Source organism: Triplophysa dalaica, chromosome 15 (genome assembly GCF_015846415.1).
Source record: "Triplophysa dalaica isolate WHDGS20190420 chromosome 15, ASM1584641v1, whole genome shotgun sequence".
In the NCBI taxonomy this organism is placed as follows: domain Eukaryota; kingdom Metazoa; phylum Chordata; class Actinopteri; order Cypriniformes; family Nemacheilidae; genus Triplophysa; species Triplophysa dalaica.
In genome coordinates this window covers 10,690,696-10,710,799 of record NC_079556.1, presented here as the reverse complement: position 1 = coordinate 10,710,799, position 20,104 = coordinate 10,690,696, and the positions used below count along the sequence as shown (strand labels likewise).

The 20,104-nt window shown below is 36.8% G+C and overlaps 4 protein-coding genes across 6 annotated transcripts; 2 read left to right on the top strand and 2 right to left on the bottom strand.

Annotated features, from left to right (window-relative positions):
• Window positions 1-5,941: 5,941 nt before the first annotated feature.
• Window positions 5,942-7,042, bottom strand: prlh2r (prolactin releasing hormone 2 receptor). The gene has a single exon (XM_056768582.1). It carries the CDS (start codon window positions 7,040-7,042, stop codon window positions 5,942-5,944), a length of 1,101 nt encoding a protein of 366 aa, XP_056624560.1.
• Window positions 7,043-10,665: 3,623 nt separating this feature from the next.
• On the bottom strand, window positions 10,666-13,063 carry ccdc32 (coiled-coil domain containing 32). The gene is made up of 4 exons (XM_056768680.1): window positions 12,923-13,063; window positions 12,460-12,683; window positions 12,213-12,366; window positions 10,666-11,756 (listed from the first exon to the last, which is right to left on the bottom strand). Exons 2-4 carry the CDS (start codon window positions 12,674-12,676, stop codon window positions 11,591-11,593), a joined length of 537 nt encoding a protein of 178 aa, XP_056624658.1. The 5' UTR covers window positions 12,677-12,683; window positions 12,923-13,063; the 3' UTR covers window positions 10,666-11,590.
• A 79-nt stretch (window positions 13,064-13,142) lies between these two features.
• Window positions 13,143-16,175, top strand: pcmtl (l-isoaspartyl protein carboxyl methyltransferase, like). Of its 2 annotated transcripts, XM_056768678.1 has the most exons (10): window positions 13,143-13,200; window positions 13,422-13,501; window positions 13,638-13,772; window positions 13,852-13,956; window positions 14,045-14,076; window positions 14,213-14,317; window positions 14,830-14,950; window positions 15,041-15,126; window positions 15,235-15,404; window positions 15,535-16,175. In XM_056768678.1, the coding sequence occupies exons 3-10, from the start codon at window positions 13,655-13,657 to the stop codon at window positions 15,566-15,568; spliced, it is 771 nt and encodes a 256-aa protein (XP_056624656.1). In that variant the 5' UTR covers window positions 13,143-13,200; window positions 13,422-13,501; window positions 13,638-13,654; the 3' UTR covers window positions 15,569-16,175. The 2 variants fall into 2 exon arrangements, with proteins under 2 accessions (XP_056624656.1, XP_056624657.1); XM_056768679.1 differs by having other exon boundaries at window positions 13,171-13,501; window positions 15,499-16,175.
• Window positions 16,176-16,715: 540 nt separating this feature from the next.
• Window positions 16,716-19,974, top strand: rpusd2 (RNA pseudouridine synthase domain containing 2). 2 transcript variants are annotated; one of them, XM_056768340.1, is made up of 4 exons: window positions 16,716-17,119; window positions 17,244-17,399; window positions 17,495-17,791; window positions 18,907-19,974. In XM_056768340.1, exons 2-4 carry the CDS (start codon window positions 17,316-17,318, stop codon window positions 19,714-19,716), a joined length of 1,191 nt encoding a protein of 396 aa, XP_056624318.1. In that variant the 5' UTR covers window positions 16,716-17,119; window positions 17,244-17,315; the 3' UTR covers window positions 19,717-19,974. The 2 variants fall into 2 exon arrangements, with proteins under 2 accessions (XP_056624318.1, XP_056624317.1); XM_056768339.1 differs by having other exon boundaries at window positions 16,716-17,399.
• Window positions 19,975-20,104: the final 130 nt, after the last annotated feature.

Below are 20,104 nucleotides of genomic sequence, written 5' to 3'. Positions count from 1 at the left end.
GCTTTGAATAAGTTTTTCCCTGCACTCAATATTCAGCCCACACATATACTCATGTTGTTCCAAACCTGTATGATTTTCTTCTATGGAGCTTTCTTTATTCAAAGTAAAAGATGACCAGGGGCTGTAAATTCAAAACCAATATTCTAAAATCACTTTAAAGCTATGACCATGCATTATATTCCGGTTCTTCTGAAGCCAGCTTTTTGTAGAAGAAAAGAACACCATTAAAAGTGAAAGGTCACCCAAAATGAAAAATCATGTCATCATTTACTTACCTTCTTGTCATTTTAAACCTGAATGGTTTTCTTTCGTCTGTATAACATTTCTTGCAGTGGTTTTGTATCCATACAATAGAAATACATTCTTCAAAAATGTTTGTGTTCTGTGAAACAAAGTAAGTCATACTGGTTTAAAAATGACAATAGGGTGAGTAAAGGATGACTGAATAAACATTTTGGGTGAGCTGTAAGTTATATTTAGCAAAAATAAAAATCTTGCTTGGGTGTCTTCAAAAATCGTTGTTTTTTCTCTTCACACATAAGCTATTGATATGATTTTAGAAGATGATAAAAAAAGTGTGCAAGTTGCAAAGATCGCTTCTATGCTGTCATGATTTTTTTTGTCATTTTCAAAGCTTAAAGGTGTCCAACCAAAGACATTATTTGTAAAATAAACAGCACATTTATTAAACCTAAATCAAAATTTTGGTGACCAATAATAATATACAGTTGTGTTCAAAATTATTCAACCCCCACTGAAATTGATTGTTTTGGTCGGTTTGACATTGATTATGATCATTCAGTCATCCTGCTTACAATTAAATCAAAGAGGCACGTGTAGGTCAGACAAATATAACATAACATTTATAATGAAATAACCACAAATGTCTTTTCTGAGCTCACATCATTATTAGTTTTATTCAACCCCCAAGTGACATTCAATCTTAGTACTTAGTACAACATCCTTTTACAGTTATAACAGCTTTTAAACGTGAAGCATAGCTTGACACAAGTGTCTTGCAGCGATCTACGGGTATCTTCGCCCATTAATCATGGGCAAAAGCCTCCAGTTCAGTCACATTCTTCGGCTTGCGCACTGCAACTGCTTTCTTAAAGTCCCACCAGAGGTTCTCAATCGGATTTAAGTCTGGTGACTGCGATGGCCACTTCAAAATGTTCCAGCCTTTAATCTGCAACCATGCTCTAGTGGACTTGGAGGTATGCTTGGGATCATTGTCCTGTTGAAAGGTCCAACGTCTTCCAAGCCTCAGGTTTGTGACGGACTGCATCACATTGTCATCCAATATCTCCTGGTACTGAAGAGAATTCATGGTACCTTGCACACGCTGAAGCTTCCCAGTACCTGCAGAAGCAAAACAGCCCCAAAGCATGATTGACCCCCCGCCATGCTTCACAGTATGCAAGGTGTTCTTTTCATCATAGGCCTTGTTCTTCCTCCTCCAAACATAGCGTTGATCCATGGGCCCAAACAGTTGTAATTTTGTTTCATCAGTCCACAGAACACTATCCCAAAACTTCTGTGGTTTGTCCACATGACTTTTGGCATACTGCAGTCGACTCTTCTTATTCTTTGGGGACAGCAAGGGGGTGCGCCTGGGAGTTCTGGCATGGAGGCCTTCATTACGCAGGGTGCGCCGTATTGTCTGAGCAGAAACTTCAGTACCCACATCTGACAAATCTTTTCTCAGTTCCTCAGCAGTCACACGGGGACTTTTCTCCACTCTACGCTTCAGGTAGCGCACAGCAGTCGAAGTCAGCATCTTCTTTCTGCCACGACCAGGTAGCGTTTCAACAGTGCCCTTTACCTTGAATTTGCGAATGATGCTTCCTATGGTGTCTCTTGGTATGTTTAACATCTTTGCAATCTTCTTATAGCCATTGCCCTTCCTGTGAAGAGTAATCACCTGTTCTCTTGTCTTCCTGGACCATTCTCTTGACCTCACCATGTTTGTAACCACACCAGTAAATGTCTAGAAGGAGCTGAGTATCACAGTCATTTTAAAGCTGCCTAATTGGTGCTTATTAGGCTTTATTGCTGCTCCCTGATATCCACAGGTGTTTTTCAATACCTGATTGAAAACACTTCATTGAACCTCTGTTCTTCAGAGTGGTAGTCTTTAAGGGGTTGAATAATTATGTCAATGAAGAATTCACAAAAGAAACATTTACTACTGTATTACAAAACTAATTGATGTCATTTTAGTTGCATATGCTTCTTTAAGAAGTCCTTGTAGGATTTCATTCTGAATACAATTACAAATGTACACTTAATTCCCTAAAACCATTTACAGCATTGGGGGTTGAATAATTTTGAACACAACTGTATATTTAATACACCTACTGTTTTGTCAGTATCTCTTTGGAGTGCGTTAAATGACTTAAAGAGGATACGAAATTGCCACAACATAAGGCTTTAAACGTATTGTACAGGGTCAAAAATGTAAGTGGAAAAACATATTTGTATTTAATGGAACAGTTCTGGGTCTCAATGTTGTTTAACATGAGTGCACATAATGGGGAATCTTACAGTGTTGTAGGAAAATAAAGGACATGAATATGTTATTAGACACCTGGCTGATAGGGCTTTAATTCTCTCTTAATTACTGTCTGGTTTGGCAAACATCAAAGATGCACTTGCCAGAAGGACTCTGAAATGATCGCTCATCTTGTTAATGTGTTGTACTCATTATTATGCCTTATGTTCTTGTAGCTTTCTGGAAAAAAGGTAAAAAAAAATCATTTTAGTTTAAAAAATGACAAAAAGTTGTGGGGTTAAACTTTAAAAAACGGTGTAAGATTTTATTTTATATTCTGGCAGCTGGTTTGCCAACATGAAACAAAATATTTTTGCAGAGTAAAATTAAGTTAATACAATTTTTCGTAAAGTAAAATGATTTTTGTTCCATGTTATTTTACACTAAATTTGCAGTCGATTAATTTGACGTGTTTTTGTTTATTTAAAAAATATTTGACAATTCATTCAAATTAAATCGTTTTTTTTTGTGTGTGTACAAAATAATGGCCAAAATGCCAGAATGCACTTTTTTAGTCATTATAGAGACCATATTTCTGATTTGGGTGCCTCTTCCGGGAGTCTCATTTGTCAACCGCATACATCATCGTATGGTCACCCTAAAAGTGTTGCTATGTGGTTTCTAAAAAGTAGCTATATGGTTGCTATGGTGTGTTGTGGCATGGGATAAGTCAAAAGAATCCACCCCAAAAATTATATTTTAGGCAGAGCATCAAATCAATTGACTCCAATCTAACAGTTTATCACAGCAACGACGGTTCATGAAGCCTCTCAATTGTTCCCTGAAGTTACTAGTAACACATGGAGCTGCCGCTAAACAGACCTATTGAGGTAAACGTTTAACTCATTTAAAGACGTTAGACATTTAATGAATAAAAATGAAAGAAACAAAGCAGAAAGAGAAAAAGAGAAAAGATAACTTCCTGGAACTATCTCAAGGCTCCATGAATTTTGACAAACAAATCCCTCCTCAACAAACAAATCCCTCCTCAACAAGTATCAAATTATCATTCTGCGCGAGTGATGGGGGTGGGATGGAGTTAAACAATAGAGTTTAATACATAATCTAATCGGCTTGTTCATATAGTGTAGGCCTAGGTAGCAATTCCATCTGCAAACACCATTGATAAGAACTATGGTTACACAGCTGCTAATATAAATGATATAAAAATAACTTCTGTGTATAAAGAAGTACATAGAATCCCCTATACGTAATAAAGGACTGTACAATCAAGTCCAAAATCGTGAACATTGTAAACACGCACATAAATAAGGAGACAGGCATTTATTGTGGTACATAATGAATGAGTGCTAGTTTGGTTGCCATTATATGATTAATAGATGTTGAAAAGAGAAACTAAAAATGATAGCTCCTTAAAATATGATTTAAAAAACATTGCAGGTCTAACATTTGTGCTTCGTCTGTTTTCTGCTTTGTAAAAACAATATGAAAGCAGCCAAAATAAAAAGGACAAATTTGAACAGAAGGTGCAGCAGATGAAAGTACCTTCATAATACAGTAGTAGATAGTCCAGAAGCTTTTTATGTAGCGCGGCGGTGGTTTGTGGTCTTCCTTTGAAGACTGTGAGCAATGATACTTAAATACTGTGCAGGACGCAAAATACAAATCACTCTTCCTCCTGCTCTGTGTATATAAACCCAAACTGATTTTTATTTGCATGCCCTGGCTTCACTGGTATCAAGCACGCGGTTGCTTTACATGGAAATTACTCTCAACATAATCAAGTATAAATTTGAGTCTGCAGTATGTTTTGAATATGTAATGTAATGTAATGCTGTTACAGTAATGGGTATCACAATTGCCTTCAATACAGGATGTCTTTTAGGTAATCTACCTTTGGCTCATTTACTGTCTGCTGACCCAAATCCTATAAATAATGAATATGCAAGAGCTTTATGCATCAACTTAGATTAGACCAAATTTTAAATTGCATCCTTGTGTTTGGTAGTCCTTTATTGAACACATATAATAAAGAGGACATAGAGGGGCACTTAACAATAGGGAACTGGACATACTCAAGCAGTACATTTTGAATTACCTTACGATGCAACTACAGCACATGAATACATAAGCATAATGAGTGAATTATACTGCTTCTCATTGATATCAAGTATGTGTCTGTAGATGGATTTAAAGGGACCGTTCACCCACAAATAACATTATTCACCATCATGTTATACATGAGTTTTTCTTCAGTTGAACACAAAGAAGATATTTTGATAAATGTGTCTTTGTGTCCATATATCTGAAGTCAATTGGAGCCAGTGTTGTTTGGTTACCATTATTCTTTAGAATATCTTCTTTTGCATTTTACAGAAGACAGGAAGTCGCACAGGTTTGTAATGACATGAGGGTGAGAACATGATGAAAGAATTGTTATTTTTGGGGTGAACTATCCGTTTAATTATTGTATGATTATTTTAGACAAAACAGTGACAAATAGTAACAAAGGTTTAGAAAAAAATCTTCTTAAAAGATGCAACAATATAGTAACCATAAAGTAAAGATTAATTTACATTTATGCATCTGGCAGACGCTTTTATCCAAAGAGACTTACATTGCATTATACTATACATTTGTTTGTAATTAGGTTACGTTATTTTTTATTCATAAAATGATCATGGCTGACCGTGTATTTCTACAATGCCAACAGTTTTGCTTTTACAATATGTCAACACTGCTTGGCAAACATACCCAAGATAACTGCCATCAGCCAACCAGACATAAAATAAAGTGTATCATAAAAGTTTGGACATTTAAAACAGATACATTAAAGGTCCGGTGTATGAAATTTAGCAGCATCTAACAGTGAAGTTTCGAATTGAAGCCAACGGCTAACTCCAACCCTTTTGAAACACTACGGTGGCTGGCACAGGCTTAAGATGTCGTCACATTTTTGCTTCGAAAGGAGATGACGTTTTTACGAAACACACTCTGTAGAGTAGTTTGTCTGTTCAGGGCTACTTTAGAAACAACATTCCATGTAAGGAGACCCACAGTGTATGTAGATAGAAATAGCTCATTCTTAGGTAGTTAAAACATAAATCTTCATTATGTAAGGTCTTTATACACCTCTGAAGACATAGTTATGTATATTATATTGCTTTTTGTCAATATATGTTCTTAAAAATTACACACTGGACCTTTAATATATAAATAGAGATTTTCAAAAAAATTGAAATTTATGGATTTGTTTTTTTACCAAAGCAATTTACAGCACATTCAAGGTCCTATACATTTATTTAACTCATGTGTTTCTTGGAAATCCAACTAATTGTTAATGTCATGTTAAACAAATTGAGCTGCAGGAACAGTGTCGAACAGATCTGTGACCAGCAGGGGTGACACTTGTAGGAGAGCGTGTGTTCAGTCTTGTGATATCTTGCTAATGGCCATGGGAATGTCAACAAGAGTACTGGAAGTATGTACTCGGATTATTCGGCTGGAGGTTGTGAGGCTGCTCTGGGTATGGTGAGGTCTTCTTCTTTGAAATATTTTCTGGCACAAATACAATAGGAACTTGTTGTGAAGGGAGGCGTAGATGAAGGGATTGTAGCAGGCTGAGCTCATGGCTATCAAGTGGCATGAAACCTGGATCACGTTGATGTGATTCTTGTTCAAGATGGCGAAGTCGGTGTCGAGGTCACGGATGAGGTTCACCACCTGCAGGGGGAGCCAGGAGAAGGCGAATGAGAAAACAGACACCAACAGGAGTCGAAATGTCTTGCGCCTTCTCCGTCCCCACTTTTCCTGGTTTGAGGGCGTGGCGGCCATGAGCCGAGGTGTCGCTCTTTGCCGCAGGTGGCATGAAATGGCACAATAGGAAATGGATACCGCTGCTAGAGGAACGAAATAGGAAAGAAGCAGGAAAAAACACGAATATATTAGACGACTGAGCTCTTGCCCGGTCCAGAACTCCTCACAGATAACCATTTCGTGGCCAGCTGCACTAAGATCAAGGTACACTGTGTGTAGGGCAGTAGGGGTGGACATCGCCAAAGCACAGAGCCATATGCTGAACACTAGCAATGCACAGAAAGAACGTCCTCCGCGCCGTCTAATAGGGTAGGCAACCACTATGTAACGGTCCACTGCTATAGCAGTCAGAGATAAAACTGCAGCAAACACGGCAGCCGTCTGCATCAGGGTAACGAAATGACACATGAACTGGCCAAAGACCCAGCCGCGCTCATCAAAGGCGTAAAAAGCAGTCAAAGGAACGCAGAACAGGCACATTACCAGGTCAACCAGGGCCAGGTTTCCAATTAGGAAATTTGTGGTGCTGTGAAGTTTCTTGTTCAGACCGATGAGGATGAGGAGGAGGAGGTTTCCAGAGAACGCTACAAGGACCAGCATGGCGTAAAGGGGGATGAAGAAAGGTTTCAGTTCCATCAGAAGCTGGAGTCCGGTGAATGATGAGGGTGATGCATCTATTGTTGTGTTGTTCCAGGATTCGTTGTAGTCCATGTTTCTGTTTCGAAATAAATGGACATAAATTTTGTTATTTTCCAAATTATATGACTGATTTGATTATAATGTGAAGAGGTTATCTAGCAAAAAATAGGGGATCTGAGAAAAATGTGAGCCAGTTATCAAGATTTTACTAAAAGTATTTTTAAGTTTACGAAGATTTTCGTTTAAATATGTTCAACACATTTTTAATGTAGTAAAGCATATTTAAATATATTTAAAGCTGAAAAGTTCAAAACCCTCTAAAAGCCACCTATGTCAAAAAGGTGATGATGACGTTGAGAGTGAATGCAGTCCACACATACAATATGCAAATGATTTGGCTCCAAAACCTAAATACCACACTCTGCCAAGTCTGACATATCTAAAATTGCTGAAAAATAAATGTAAGAGCCTGATGAAAAATGCTCATGTAAACGAAAAGTCGTCCGACGGATTTAAAGGGTTTTGCATCTGAAATCTTCAGTTAAAGGGGAGGAGCCTATATGCGTAGAAGGCAGTAAGATATTACCAAACCGACCAATCACAGCGCATTCGGTCCGCGTACCTACGCACGAGCATAAACCGCACATCAAAGACTTCTAAAGACTCATTCACATAAACATATATAAAGTGCTCACATGAGGTGTTTTTTCAGTCAGTTCAACAAAGGAAAGCTTTGCAAAACTGCAATGAAATTTTACAGTTAACTTACAGGTCATGTGGCGTACAAAAATGTCCCATGATCATTCCTTTAAGATATGGTTGGGCAAGATAAAGAAATAAATAACACATTGGAGTTCATGGTCACACTAGACGTTTTGTTCCATTGAATTTCATTCAGACGCTTTCGAATGCGCCAGAATAGAAACGCATGCCGGTCCGATATATCGCAGCGTATCAAAGTTCAAGTTTGTTGAAATCTGACCAGCGAATTCGACTCAAATGTATGCATGAGACCAATAGAAGATCAAAACGTGACCTCTCGGTAAATTTAAAAGATAGAGAAATCGCACTGTCCGGACAGATTTCGTCGCGTGTGACCAGGCATTAAAACTAGGTTGTGATTAACATTTTTAAATGTACAATAGGCCCAAATATAACATACACTGTAAATTTAATACAAAAGCACAATTTTCAACTACTAGGCATACTCAGCAATATATAAGTGCCTGATGTTGTTTATCTAAAATGAATTACAATGAATGTTTTGCAGGAAAATCGTTGCGTTTGCAAATTCAGTAACTTCTGAATCTAAACTGTGCCATTTGTGATACCAGCACAGATCATTTATCAATGCTACCCTGAACCTGTTTAAATGTCCACTTAGATAGTGTGTGTGAGTGATGAGGTCGTATGATCTATGTCTGCTTACTAGAAAGCCACCATAATCTTCAAAAGAAAAGACAAAAGAATCAGTATCATTGATATAAACTAATTAAATTATTAATGTAGTATGTGACAACTTGCAATTCGATCTTACTTACAGTCCTAATTCTTACTTTAAGCCAAACGATGCACCAAAACACCTTGATATAAATGTAAGCATGGGTTAATATTTTTGACCTTTCTAAGATCACTGCTGGATTTTACACCCGGAAATATGCCAAGAATCATCGGCCTCATTTTTAAAAGCTACAGTGCATTACATATACCAAAGGAACCTTTCTGAGATGAAATTTCATGAGCAGCCACTTGCACTTAGTGGTGAATTGGAAGTTTCTTTGAAAATGGCCACGACTGAAATGCCTCAGCAGACATTTTGGTTTCAACCTAGGCTGCTGTTAGAGGACACTTTCATAAATGTGAAAGTCATGAGATGCTGTTTGCCACTCTCACAGGGAAAATTAAGCAAAATAAGAACCGTAAGATTGAAATGATCGTTGACCTATTAATTTCCATACATTGTGCCATCTATATGCCATCATCAAATGGAATTAATAATACTCTAATGCATAATGTTAACATAATGTTGAGTGGATGGATATTTGAATACAGCTTTTGACCTTCGGGTGTGATCTAATCCAAGGTTGTATATTAGCTTCACTGCTTATGAAGAAGCAATGAAGAAATTGTATGTAGAGACATGTAATCCAATGGTTATCTATGCCCTCAGAAGACAACTTCCTATGCACATGCTATTCAGTCTGAAATTTGAAGAGGTTATTTATTTATTATAATTTGCTATATGGTTTAAATTGGCAACTCAACCATAGCTAAAATTATCATCAAGATGATTATTTTCTTGCTTGATTACAAAATCATCCAAATTTCTTTGCAAATTATGACCTTCCTTTTAGACACAGAAAGTGCAGATATAGTAAGATTAATTTTAATGGAACATCTGAATAAAATTGCCTTTTCATTTAAAACAAAATGTTAAAAAATATACATTTTGAACTTCAATACATATTTACTGTATCCAGTGATTCTCTCTTACATTGTTGTCATAGTAATAATAGATATTCTGAACATGTAGGAATATTGTGAGACAAGCAAAACTCTGTTGGAGTAAAACATAAAAAGCAACAGCTTGATGTTGACTGCTAATTAAAATAATGTGAAGTTGTGAATCTTATCATTAAATGAGATTATATTACATTATTCCGATATTTCTTTCTTCGGCAGTGAACGGTCATTGTTAATTTTTGGTAATCCCAAACCACAGATTCAATCAATTCAATACAAAATAACATCTAAATTTCGCGAAAATTAGATAACAGCCATCATAAGTAACTTTCCCTCTAATGAAAATTAGATCGACCTAATATTTTACTGTGTAACAAGTGTTACTGCATAACGAATAGCCTTTTGCATTTTTACCACTATAAATCTAAACCCCTCTGCATTTTTGCATAACCATCTTTACTTCTATTACACTTGCTAAACTAAAGTATATAGATTTTCTTGCACATTTTTACAGTATGTGCAACCACTGATTGTTACTAATTTAAACATTATTACACAACATTATTTTAATTGAAGGAAACAAAAATGTTGTTTTGCTCACCTTTATTCTTTTTCACCGATGCATCATCCAAAAGCTCATACTTTAAACAAAGATACAGAGTCTATTAAGGTTTATGTCTTCATTAAATACGGCCCCAGTCATCTGATCAGTTGCTTCTCGTGTTCCTTTAGCTCGGCATCGCCACCAGACACGCGCACAGACGACTGGAGATTTAAAGTGGTCCACGCGCGTGTGGGGAACGTTCAATGACCAGCCAATGTAATATACAGGAAAAGGTGTTGAATTTGTTTAATCCATACTTCCCAACTAAAAATATACAAATACAAAAACTCTTTTTAATAAACTTTCATAGTATGCACACTCAACATCTTTTTGAAACTAAAAAGAAACGTTAGGCTACCACTCGAATTTAAGAGAAATGTTCACAAAAAAATGTTCATTAATTAATAATATAAATAAATCGAGCTCTCAAAAACAAAAAAAACAAATACAAAACACTAACATCTATTCATGATATCATGCAGCTGTGTAACGATGCAATAAGGCTGCAACGGTTTAATGAAGAGAATTCCCTGTAGCGCTACTTCATACATATTCAACAATAGTGACATCTATTGGTTACTGCTGCGCAAAAACACAATAATGCGTCACTACAAAGGTCACAAAAGAATCTCATTATCGCAACTTTGTCATTTTATTGTAATTTAAAATGATTTTTAGTAAAAGTGAAGTCACTAACATATTGAGCTCATCATCCTTTAACCAAGTGGTTATCTAGTATATTGACCTGTGTGTTGGTTTCTGTCTGAAACAATCTTGACATGGATAGAAATTATAATTATACATGAAACATATGTAATAACGTCACCAAAACAATGTTTAGGTTAATGTATAACAGTGTCATTTTCAATTAAGCATGACAAGAGCAAGAAACAATGATATTCATTTGAATTGAGTAGCAAATGATAAAATAAGACATTTTGTGGAACGTCACATGATGACACAGTAAAGATTTACTCATATAATCACAGTAATTTCTTCTATTTGAATCCTCTTGTGTTCAATCCTGTGAACACGTCTAGCAGTTAGGACGATGTATGAAGAAAAGCATGCACAAATGCATAGATACTATTGAGAGATGTGGACATCCGAGTACACATTAATTTATTTTTGAAAAACAACTGAGTAACAATTACTATAGGGCCACAAGTAACCCTTACTATTGCATCATCTACATGAACTTACAGTTAATAAAGGCATAGACTAATAAGGAACTAAACCTAACAATACTAATACAAAGTATCAAGTCAAAGTGTTTTTAACAGCTTTGCTAAATTATGCTAAAGGTGACGATGATTCCATTTGTTTGCATTTATTTGTTCCTGATTAGTCAATGCCTTTATTTCCCATTACTTCACACTAAAGCATTTGTTAGTTTGGGTGCTAGTAAATGATTACTTGTGCTCCTTATAGAATGATCCCCTAGAATTGAATCACAATATCAGGTTGCTTTCCACAGCAAGACCCCCCTTATACTCATCCTCCCTAAAACGGCTGAATAGTAAAGCAAACTGCACATTATTTCTGTGATATGGTTATTTTTCTGGGCTTGGGCACTCTTCCTCCTCACATGGCTCAGCAGTTTGGGGAGAGTTGGCAGGAATCTCGCTGTTCTGTGTGGGCAGGAGAAGGTACTCCAGCTCTTCTGCATTGATGGCCACCTTTTCAGGAGACACCCAGCGTTTGAACTGCTCCAAAGCACTGCAAAAAAGACAATAATGAAAAACTCTATGCATATCGAATAAGAAGACTGGTGTCATTTAATCATAAAAAATGAATGGCATTTATTTAACAGCTTTCAACATAGAAATAATCAGTTGTGTGAAAAATGATTCCTTTCAAATTATTACTCATTTCAGAGGATTCTGAAAGAAAAATGATTTGTAAATATGGTGAAGTCTCAAATTTTTATATCATTGATACTTTTGCTCACTGTAATCAATTGCACTCAATCACTTTGTATAACAACACAATTAAACAACTTGCTGACTTTTATAAAAGGTCAAATCATATTTTAGTGAATGCAGATCATATTATTCATAAATATTTCTCACAATTATAACTGAGGTATAATTTAAATTGGATTAAGTTACAAATATGCTGATACGAGTATGTTGAAGGTTCCCGATGCTTGCCTGCAACATTTTACATCCTCACCTTTGATCAAAAGTTCCTTCCTGAAACAGTTCTGAGGCTTCGGCATCATGGAGGAATCTATCCCAGCATTCCTTTTTTGCCTGGGACAATGAACGCAGCATTTGTCTTGATGTTACCTCATTTGACAGTCCCTTGATTCTCTTCAACCGATTTTCTAAAAAAAGAATCAATAATAGCTTTTTATAAACATTCATAAACTCGTGACATCAAGCATAAGCAAAAGTATATTAAATGTCATTTTCTGTACCTAAACTGGCTATGTAAACGTCAGAGTCAGCCATTGGTTCCCAGGGATTTAAAGACGCTCTGGGCGAGTTTGGATGAGGGGACTCTTGTGCTGAGGGCTGAAATGAGTCTGTAAATTGTCCATCTTCAAATTCCCGAGGCTGTGGCAGACTGGAGCAAACCTCAGACCATAGATCGCCACTGGATCGAACGACATGAGTTTCAAAGTCGCCAATCATCACGTCTCTGATAATGAAAGCACAAATGTACAGTGATCAGTATGTAAACACAGATGCACGTTAAAAATACACAGGTCAGCATGCTAGTAGCATAAAACAGCATGCCAGGCTCGTTAGAAACATAAATGGGGAACATTTGCTGGCTGTTTTGCTGTTGTTAACAACATGATGTTTACGTTACTAGCTCTCAAGCAAACCCATATAACAGGTCAAATGATTGTATAAAACTATAGTGGTCACGCTTACCTTAAACAAAGTACTTTTAAACCACCTCAGTTCTTAAAAGATTATAAAAAGAAGAATAAATATAAGCATTAGCATGTAAAATACATCTTGCTATCTGACATAGCGTTGTGCAGCTGAGCTTAGATGCGCGTAACCGGCAGGGATTTCCCACCACATTTGATTGGCCACTACATCTGTCCGTCAACTATACCGTAAATGTGATTGGTAGAGGCGAGATGTTTAGAAGAGCTACTTCCGTTTACTTCCTCAGCCCGTTGACATCGCATCTAAATTTGCGAGTAAGATTTCTACTTGTTTTTGAAGATGTGGATAATATAGGCTTATCCAGTCTGTGCAAGTTTTAAATTGTAGTGTTAAATGCTAGTTAACTTACTGTATTACTTGCCAATTATTAAAATATATTTTGCTTGTGCGTGAGAATAACAACATAAACAAAGTTTGTGATCGAAATGTTAAGTGTATAATAATATTGCGATAATTCCACATGATGTCATGTTAGATTTAGATCAGGTCAGATTGGTTTACCTGAATCAAGTATACGCATGTTGGACGCATCAGTGTTCTGGAGCTGCGACACAGGTACGGGAAATACAGTTGATAAACTAGTATGCATTAAAGTGGTCTTTTTGTATGCACAAGTGTATGTCGGGGTCATGTTAGAACTTTGCATTTGTTTATTTGGACTGATCGAGAAATCCAATGTCACACGTTGCAGGCATTGCTCGTTAGGAGATGCAGACTGTCCTCAGACTGGCAGCAGTAGCGGTCCCTATGGGTTTGCTGCTTTCAAGAACCATGGCATGGATATCCAGCGGCAAAACACATGTAGAGCTCATCACCCGTTTAAGAGGTTTGATAGATTGACAAACATGTCAGAACCTTCAAGTTCCTACTATGGTTTGTAACGTGTGCATTTCTAATTCCCTTAGATCACGGGGTCATACGAAGCGATCTTGTGTTTGATGCCATGCTTGCCACTGACAGAGGAATTTATTCAAGAGACCACCCTTATGCTGATTCCCCCCAATCCATAGGTGAATTTTATATATCCACAGACTGTATGGTTTGAAATAATACATGCAAAAATGTAACCCTGCACAATGTTTGTCTTTCTCTGCGAAGGTTACAAGGCTACCATCAGTGCACCACATATGGTAGGCCAGATACTTGTTTCTAAAATTTGTTTTGTCTTGTAATACTACAATATGGGACGCTGAAGAAAGAGTGCTTTAAAATGTCATGTTATTTATATATACATGTTATTTATTCATGGAATCGCTGCCTGTGTAGCACGCACATGCTCTTGAGATTCTCAGTGATAAGTTGACAAAAGGAGCCTCGGCCCTGGACGTGGGTTCAGGAAGTGGATATCTCACTGCATGCTTTGCCAGAATGGTAAGTGTAGACATGTTCCTTTCCTTAATTATTTTTTTAGTCTAAAACTATCTGTAGTGTATTGTTTAACCTTAAAAAAAGTTTAGGACCACTTGTCAGCAAAGCTCATTTAAGAAAACTTTCAGCAGGCGTATCTACAATGCATCTGGGTAGCTATTTCAGTCATAGGAAACTAAGGGCCTAATTTATAAAACTATTCGTAGATTTTATACGTAAATTGTTGCTGCGTACAAAATGACAATTCCAGATTTGTAAAACCATGCGTACACCACAACCTGTGCAAAATACCTTTTATAAAACCTAGTAAGTGGAAGACTGTAAATACATGTATCTCCTCCACAAAATAACCAGATATGGAGCACATCATTCCATATGCATATTTCCATCCATGTGGCGGTTTCTATGCCTATTTCGCACTGCATCATCTTATTGATATATAACTTGAAATTTAATTTCAATTAAATTTGGATTGCATTTTATGCATGTTTGTTATGTTCATTGTGTTCATGCAGGTAGGACCCTCTGGTAAAGTAGTGGGAATTGACCATATAGATGAGCTGGTGCAATCATCCATTAAAAGTGTCCAGGCAGATGATCCAGACCTGCTGGCCTCTGGCCGGATTCAATTACTGGGTAAGGGATCATTTTGACAATGTATGTGTTAACATTGACCTTTAAAGATTTATTTTCAAGTGGTCGTTGTAAATGTGCTTCTTTCCTTAGTGGGAGATGGACGGTTGGGATTTCCAGATGGAGCCCCCTATGATGCCATTCATGTTGGAGCAGCTGCTCCCACACTTCCTAAAGCTGTATGTGTTTAGAGTTGTTTTGTAATTGTTTAAGCTGGTTAACCATCAAAGCTTGTCCTCCAAAAAGTATTTGATTTAAAAGTCTTATTTAAATCTTTGTTTTGGCAGCTGCTAGAGCAGTTGAAGCCAGGTGGGAGACTAGTTTTGCCAGTAGGCCCGGAGGGTGGAAGCCAGGTTCTCGAGCAGTATGATCGTCAGAGCGATGGTACTTTCCTCAGGAAAGCACTGATGGGTGTCATTTATGTCCCGCTAACAGACAAATACCACCAGTGGCCAAGGTACATATCAGTCAAATGGATTATTCATATTCAGAATTTTCATATGCTGCAGATTTTCACAACTTTGTGGCTTATGGTTTGTATCTCTTCCCAGTGATGAGCTCTGATTGCAGTATGGTTGCCCCTGCAGATGGCGCTGGTGCTGTCGTTCAGGAACCCCTTAGGCCTGACAAGAAGGATCATGTAACTGCTTAGCAACCCATTTGTTGGGATCATTCTGATTCTTGACTTGAAATTGAAGTTCAATTGCTAGAGGACAGGAAGAAATGCTTTCAGGGCATTTCTGAGGCGATGTTCCATCTCATATCTAGACTGAGTGGTGACGAACTTTGCTGAAAAAGTGATCTCAGTATGCATAATATTCATAGGTAGTCTTATGTTCATCTTTAACATATACTTCAAGCAATGGAAATAGAGTACAGTTACAAGAAAATGTAACCCGTGATACCTGTTTAAAGTGACAGCTTTTCGACTAGAAAGGTATATGCCAAGGCTTTAAGGAAACAAAATTACTTTTATTTACTTTTATTAAAATCAAGAGTATATAACATCTTTACAAAATTTCTCAATTTTATAGTTTTTTGCATGCATGAACTTGTAATCAGAGGTTTATTTTAAGTGTTGATATTGTCTTTTCTGGTGTGTAAGTGAAATATTTTTTATTTGAAATAATCCTTTTACAATATGATTACGTATAATAACCTACTTGAATGTAAACAAAATACAATGCCTTGTATGTATTTTTAAAATCAATAAAGCTGTCAAAATGTTTCACGTAGATCAACAACTATTGTGGAATAGAATATACAATATGTCGAATAATTTTTATCAATATATGTATATAATATTAACATGTTAATATTTATCTGTGATATGCATATATGTGATATATATAATATATGGGTAGTTGACTATACCATACGTGTCCAATGATGTGACATTTCAAACATTTAGAAAACAAACTTTTAATAACAATATAATGTTTTCTATTATTAGTATTTATAAATATGAAATAGCATAAGAGAGATTTATTTTCAGTGTCAGTTTTTTCAAATTGTTTGTTACACGATGAGAGAGATATACGGTTCATTTCAACTACCCACATAGCAATGTTTTAAATACATGACAAGTATAAAGTGTTAAAATTGGGTACAAAACCTTTTGTAAAAAGTGTCACACAAACAAGCATCAAAGAACATTACAATTGACAAAGAGAAACATGAACTATACGACAGCAACGTGGTAAACCTCACGACGTAAACAAATGATGTAGCGTTACGTCATCAACACAAGACGGAAGGAATGTTGTCATTGAGCTAATGAATGGCATGGTTCACATGTGCGAAGGGTAAGGCTGTTGGTTTCGATGTATTACTTCGCTTTGGTAAAAAAGAAATCAGTGTTTCGCTAAGACAGTTTTATCTGAAAGAATACGGAGGCACTAAAACTCTACGAAGGCTACGGAAACAACAAAATGCAAAGAGAAGCGACGCAACAGTGAATCACTCAAACCAGTCTGGTCGCTCTGAATTTCACGATATGGCTGGTAAAGAGAGCACGGTGGTAGAGAATTGCTCGCAGGAAGAAGGCAGTGTTGCGGAAATCCCCGTTAGGACAAATTCTGGTAAACGTAAAAACGATGAGACTGGAGAGCCAGCAACACAAGACAGGGCCAAAAAGCGAAAGAACCGCAGTAAACAGCGTCCTGGAGAACGGTACGTGCCCCCTCCACAGAAACGCAACCCGGGTGTGAGTTTCAGCAAAGAACATTTCGCAGAAACCTCGTACTATTTTGAAGATGGACTGCGCAAAGTGTATCCATATTTCTATGATTTTCAGACGTATTGCAAAGGACGCTGGGTCGGTAAATCTCTCCTTGAAGTTTTCAAAAGTGAATTTCGATCCGAATCTATGGATTACTATCATAAAGCAGTCAAAGCTGGCCGTATTAGGTTGAATCAAACACCCGTGGATGACCTAAACATAACACTCAAGGTAGGAGGTCACATGATAACACTCCCAAACTCACTGGCTCTCTCTGTGCAAGTGTGTGTATGCATAATGGTTTTGTATCTCTCTTGCTTTTCCAGAACAATGACTTTTTGAGGAACACAGTGCATCGCCATGAGCCTCCTGTTACTGGGAAGCCATTGGAGGTTCTGGTAGATGACGGTGAAGTTGTGGTGGTAGATAAGCCTGCATCACTACCTGTGCATCCCTGTGGCCGCTACCGACACAATACAGTCATCTTCATTCTAGGGAAGGAAAAAGGTCTTAGTGGCCTGCACACAGTACATCGGCTGGACCGCCTCACTTCAGGTGTGCTGCTGTTTGCTCGTACCCTGGAGGTCTCCAAAAAGCTGGACGCGATGGTTCGAGAGAGACAGGTGAGACCCCACAATTTGAATGACACCAAAATTAGTGTACAATCTTAGGACTGTCTCTAAAGAATTTGTATTTAACTGTCAAACTAGTTAATAATTTCTGTTTAGGGATAGTTCACCTGGAAATGGAAATTCTGTCATCATTTATTCACCGTCAAAGTTGTAAAGGTGTGAAAATTTTGTTATACTGTGGAACACAACAGAAGATATTTTCGGGAATGTTCTGGGGCACCATTGACTACCATAATAGTGTAGTTTTATCATACTGTGGTACTCAATAGTGCCCCAGAACTGATTGGATATAAAAAAATGTCTAAATACCTTTCTTTGTGTTCAGCAGAACAATGACTTTTATATAATTTTGGAACAGGGTACATTTTGGGGTAAACTGTTTTTTTAATGGAACAAATAAAATATGGCCCAAATATTATTGGAAAGACTTAAACTGAACAAAGATTAATGAGGAACTAACATTACCTAAAAACAAAAACAAAATTTAAAATGACAACTAAATTAACTTATAGAATACAAATAAATAATACAATGAAAAAATCGTATAAAGGAATTAATAATTTTATGAACAAAAGCATTTATATTTTCACAAACATTTATATTTCACAACCAGATAACTCCGTTTTCAATTTATTTTCTCAAAAATGATGCTTTATATTGACATGTTTTAATTGTATTTAATTGTGTTAGTTAGGTGTATTTATTTGCTTAATCAAAACAACCCAACTACAGTTTGATTGATATCACTTGGAATGCATTTTTTTTTGCAAATTAACTCTTCAAATATTAATAAAACTACAATAAACCTGAAAACTAAAATAACTCTCTTTTAAATAAACTGAGGAACAAGAAATTAATTTGGTGAACAACATATCTGTTGCAGGAACATGTTTTTAGCATTAGAACATTCTTTTACAGTCAAAAGTATATATGTGGTACCTATTATCTAATATTCTTAGGCTTAGTCTTCTATTCTGAACTTTAAATTACATTATGATAATATTTGTGTTTAAATTATTTTCCTATTGAAATATTGTTCATATCAAAACAATTTCTTTGCATTCTGTGACGCTTTATTTAACCGTAGTTTGTGTGTATTTTCACAGTTGGAAAAAGAATATGTCTGTCGTGTGGAGGGAGAGTTTCCAGAGGGTGAAGTGGTCTGTGAGGAACCCATTCTGGTGGTGTCTTTTAAAGTGGGTCTTTGCAGAGTGGATCCCAAAGGCAAAGAGTGCCGTACAGTCTTCCAGAGGATGAACTATAACGGACACTCTAGTGTAGTGCGTTGCCTGCCACTTACAGGTCGTACTCATCAGATTCGGGTCCATCTTCAGTATCTCGGCTTTCCAATTCTTAACGATCCCATCTATGGATCTTCTGCATGGGGACCGAACAGAGCCAAAGGAGGGCTGGTGGATATGAGCAATGAAGAGATTCTAGAAGCCCTTATAGAGGAGCATCGTTCTAAAGAGAGTCTGCACTTGTTGGATTTACCTGATGAAAAGATGGAAAAAGGAAAGGAAGGACCAAGGACGGAGAGTAGTGATGGTGTACTTGATCACAACAGCCTGCTTAAAAGTGTAACTGAGTCAAGTGACAGCGCATGTGATGGCAGATCTTGTGAGATGCCGTTGGTTGAAGTAAAAGACGTATGCAACAGCAGACCTACGTGTGAAACGGAAGCGGAGAGGATTGATTTAAAAAAAGAGGATTGTGAAGTAGACGAACACCCTAAAACAACAAAATCGGATGCTTTTGTTAGAGATCATTTATGTGGCGAGTGTAAGATTGTGCGGCCTGATCCAGCAGAGAAAGATTTGGTAATGTTTCTACATGCATTGCGCTACAAAGGATTAGACTTTGAATACTCTACCCGACTGCCTGACTGGGCTAAAGAGGACTGGGTTCAGGATTAAACATGTTAGGTTTATGCAACATTTTTCATTTTAGACCACAGTGAATTTAAGGATGAGAAGTCACAATTCTTTTGCTGTATGTGTTCAGTGTGATTTGAAAGTGGCTTTGTTTTAATTTGCCAGATTTTGGTGTTTTAGTTTGAATTATTCAGTACTGTGGTGCCAGTCTTAGTTTATGTAACTTCTGTACACTTTAAAAACATTTTGACCCCATCTGATCTGAGCACACAATAAAATATGTAATTTGTGGTAATTGAACCTTGATTGATTTTTGACAATTGAATTTTCTATCGATTTACTATAGAGTAAGTTCGGGTAGTTGCAATCAAAATATCTTGTGCAAAATGTCCTGTTACGCATAAAAATCTTTTTAATCATCTCCAGAATC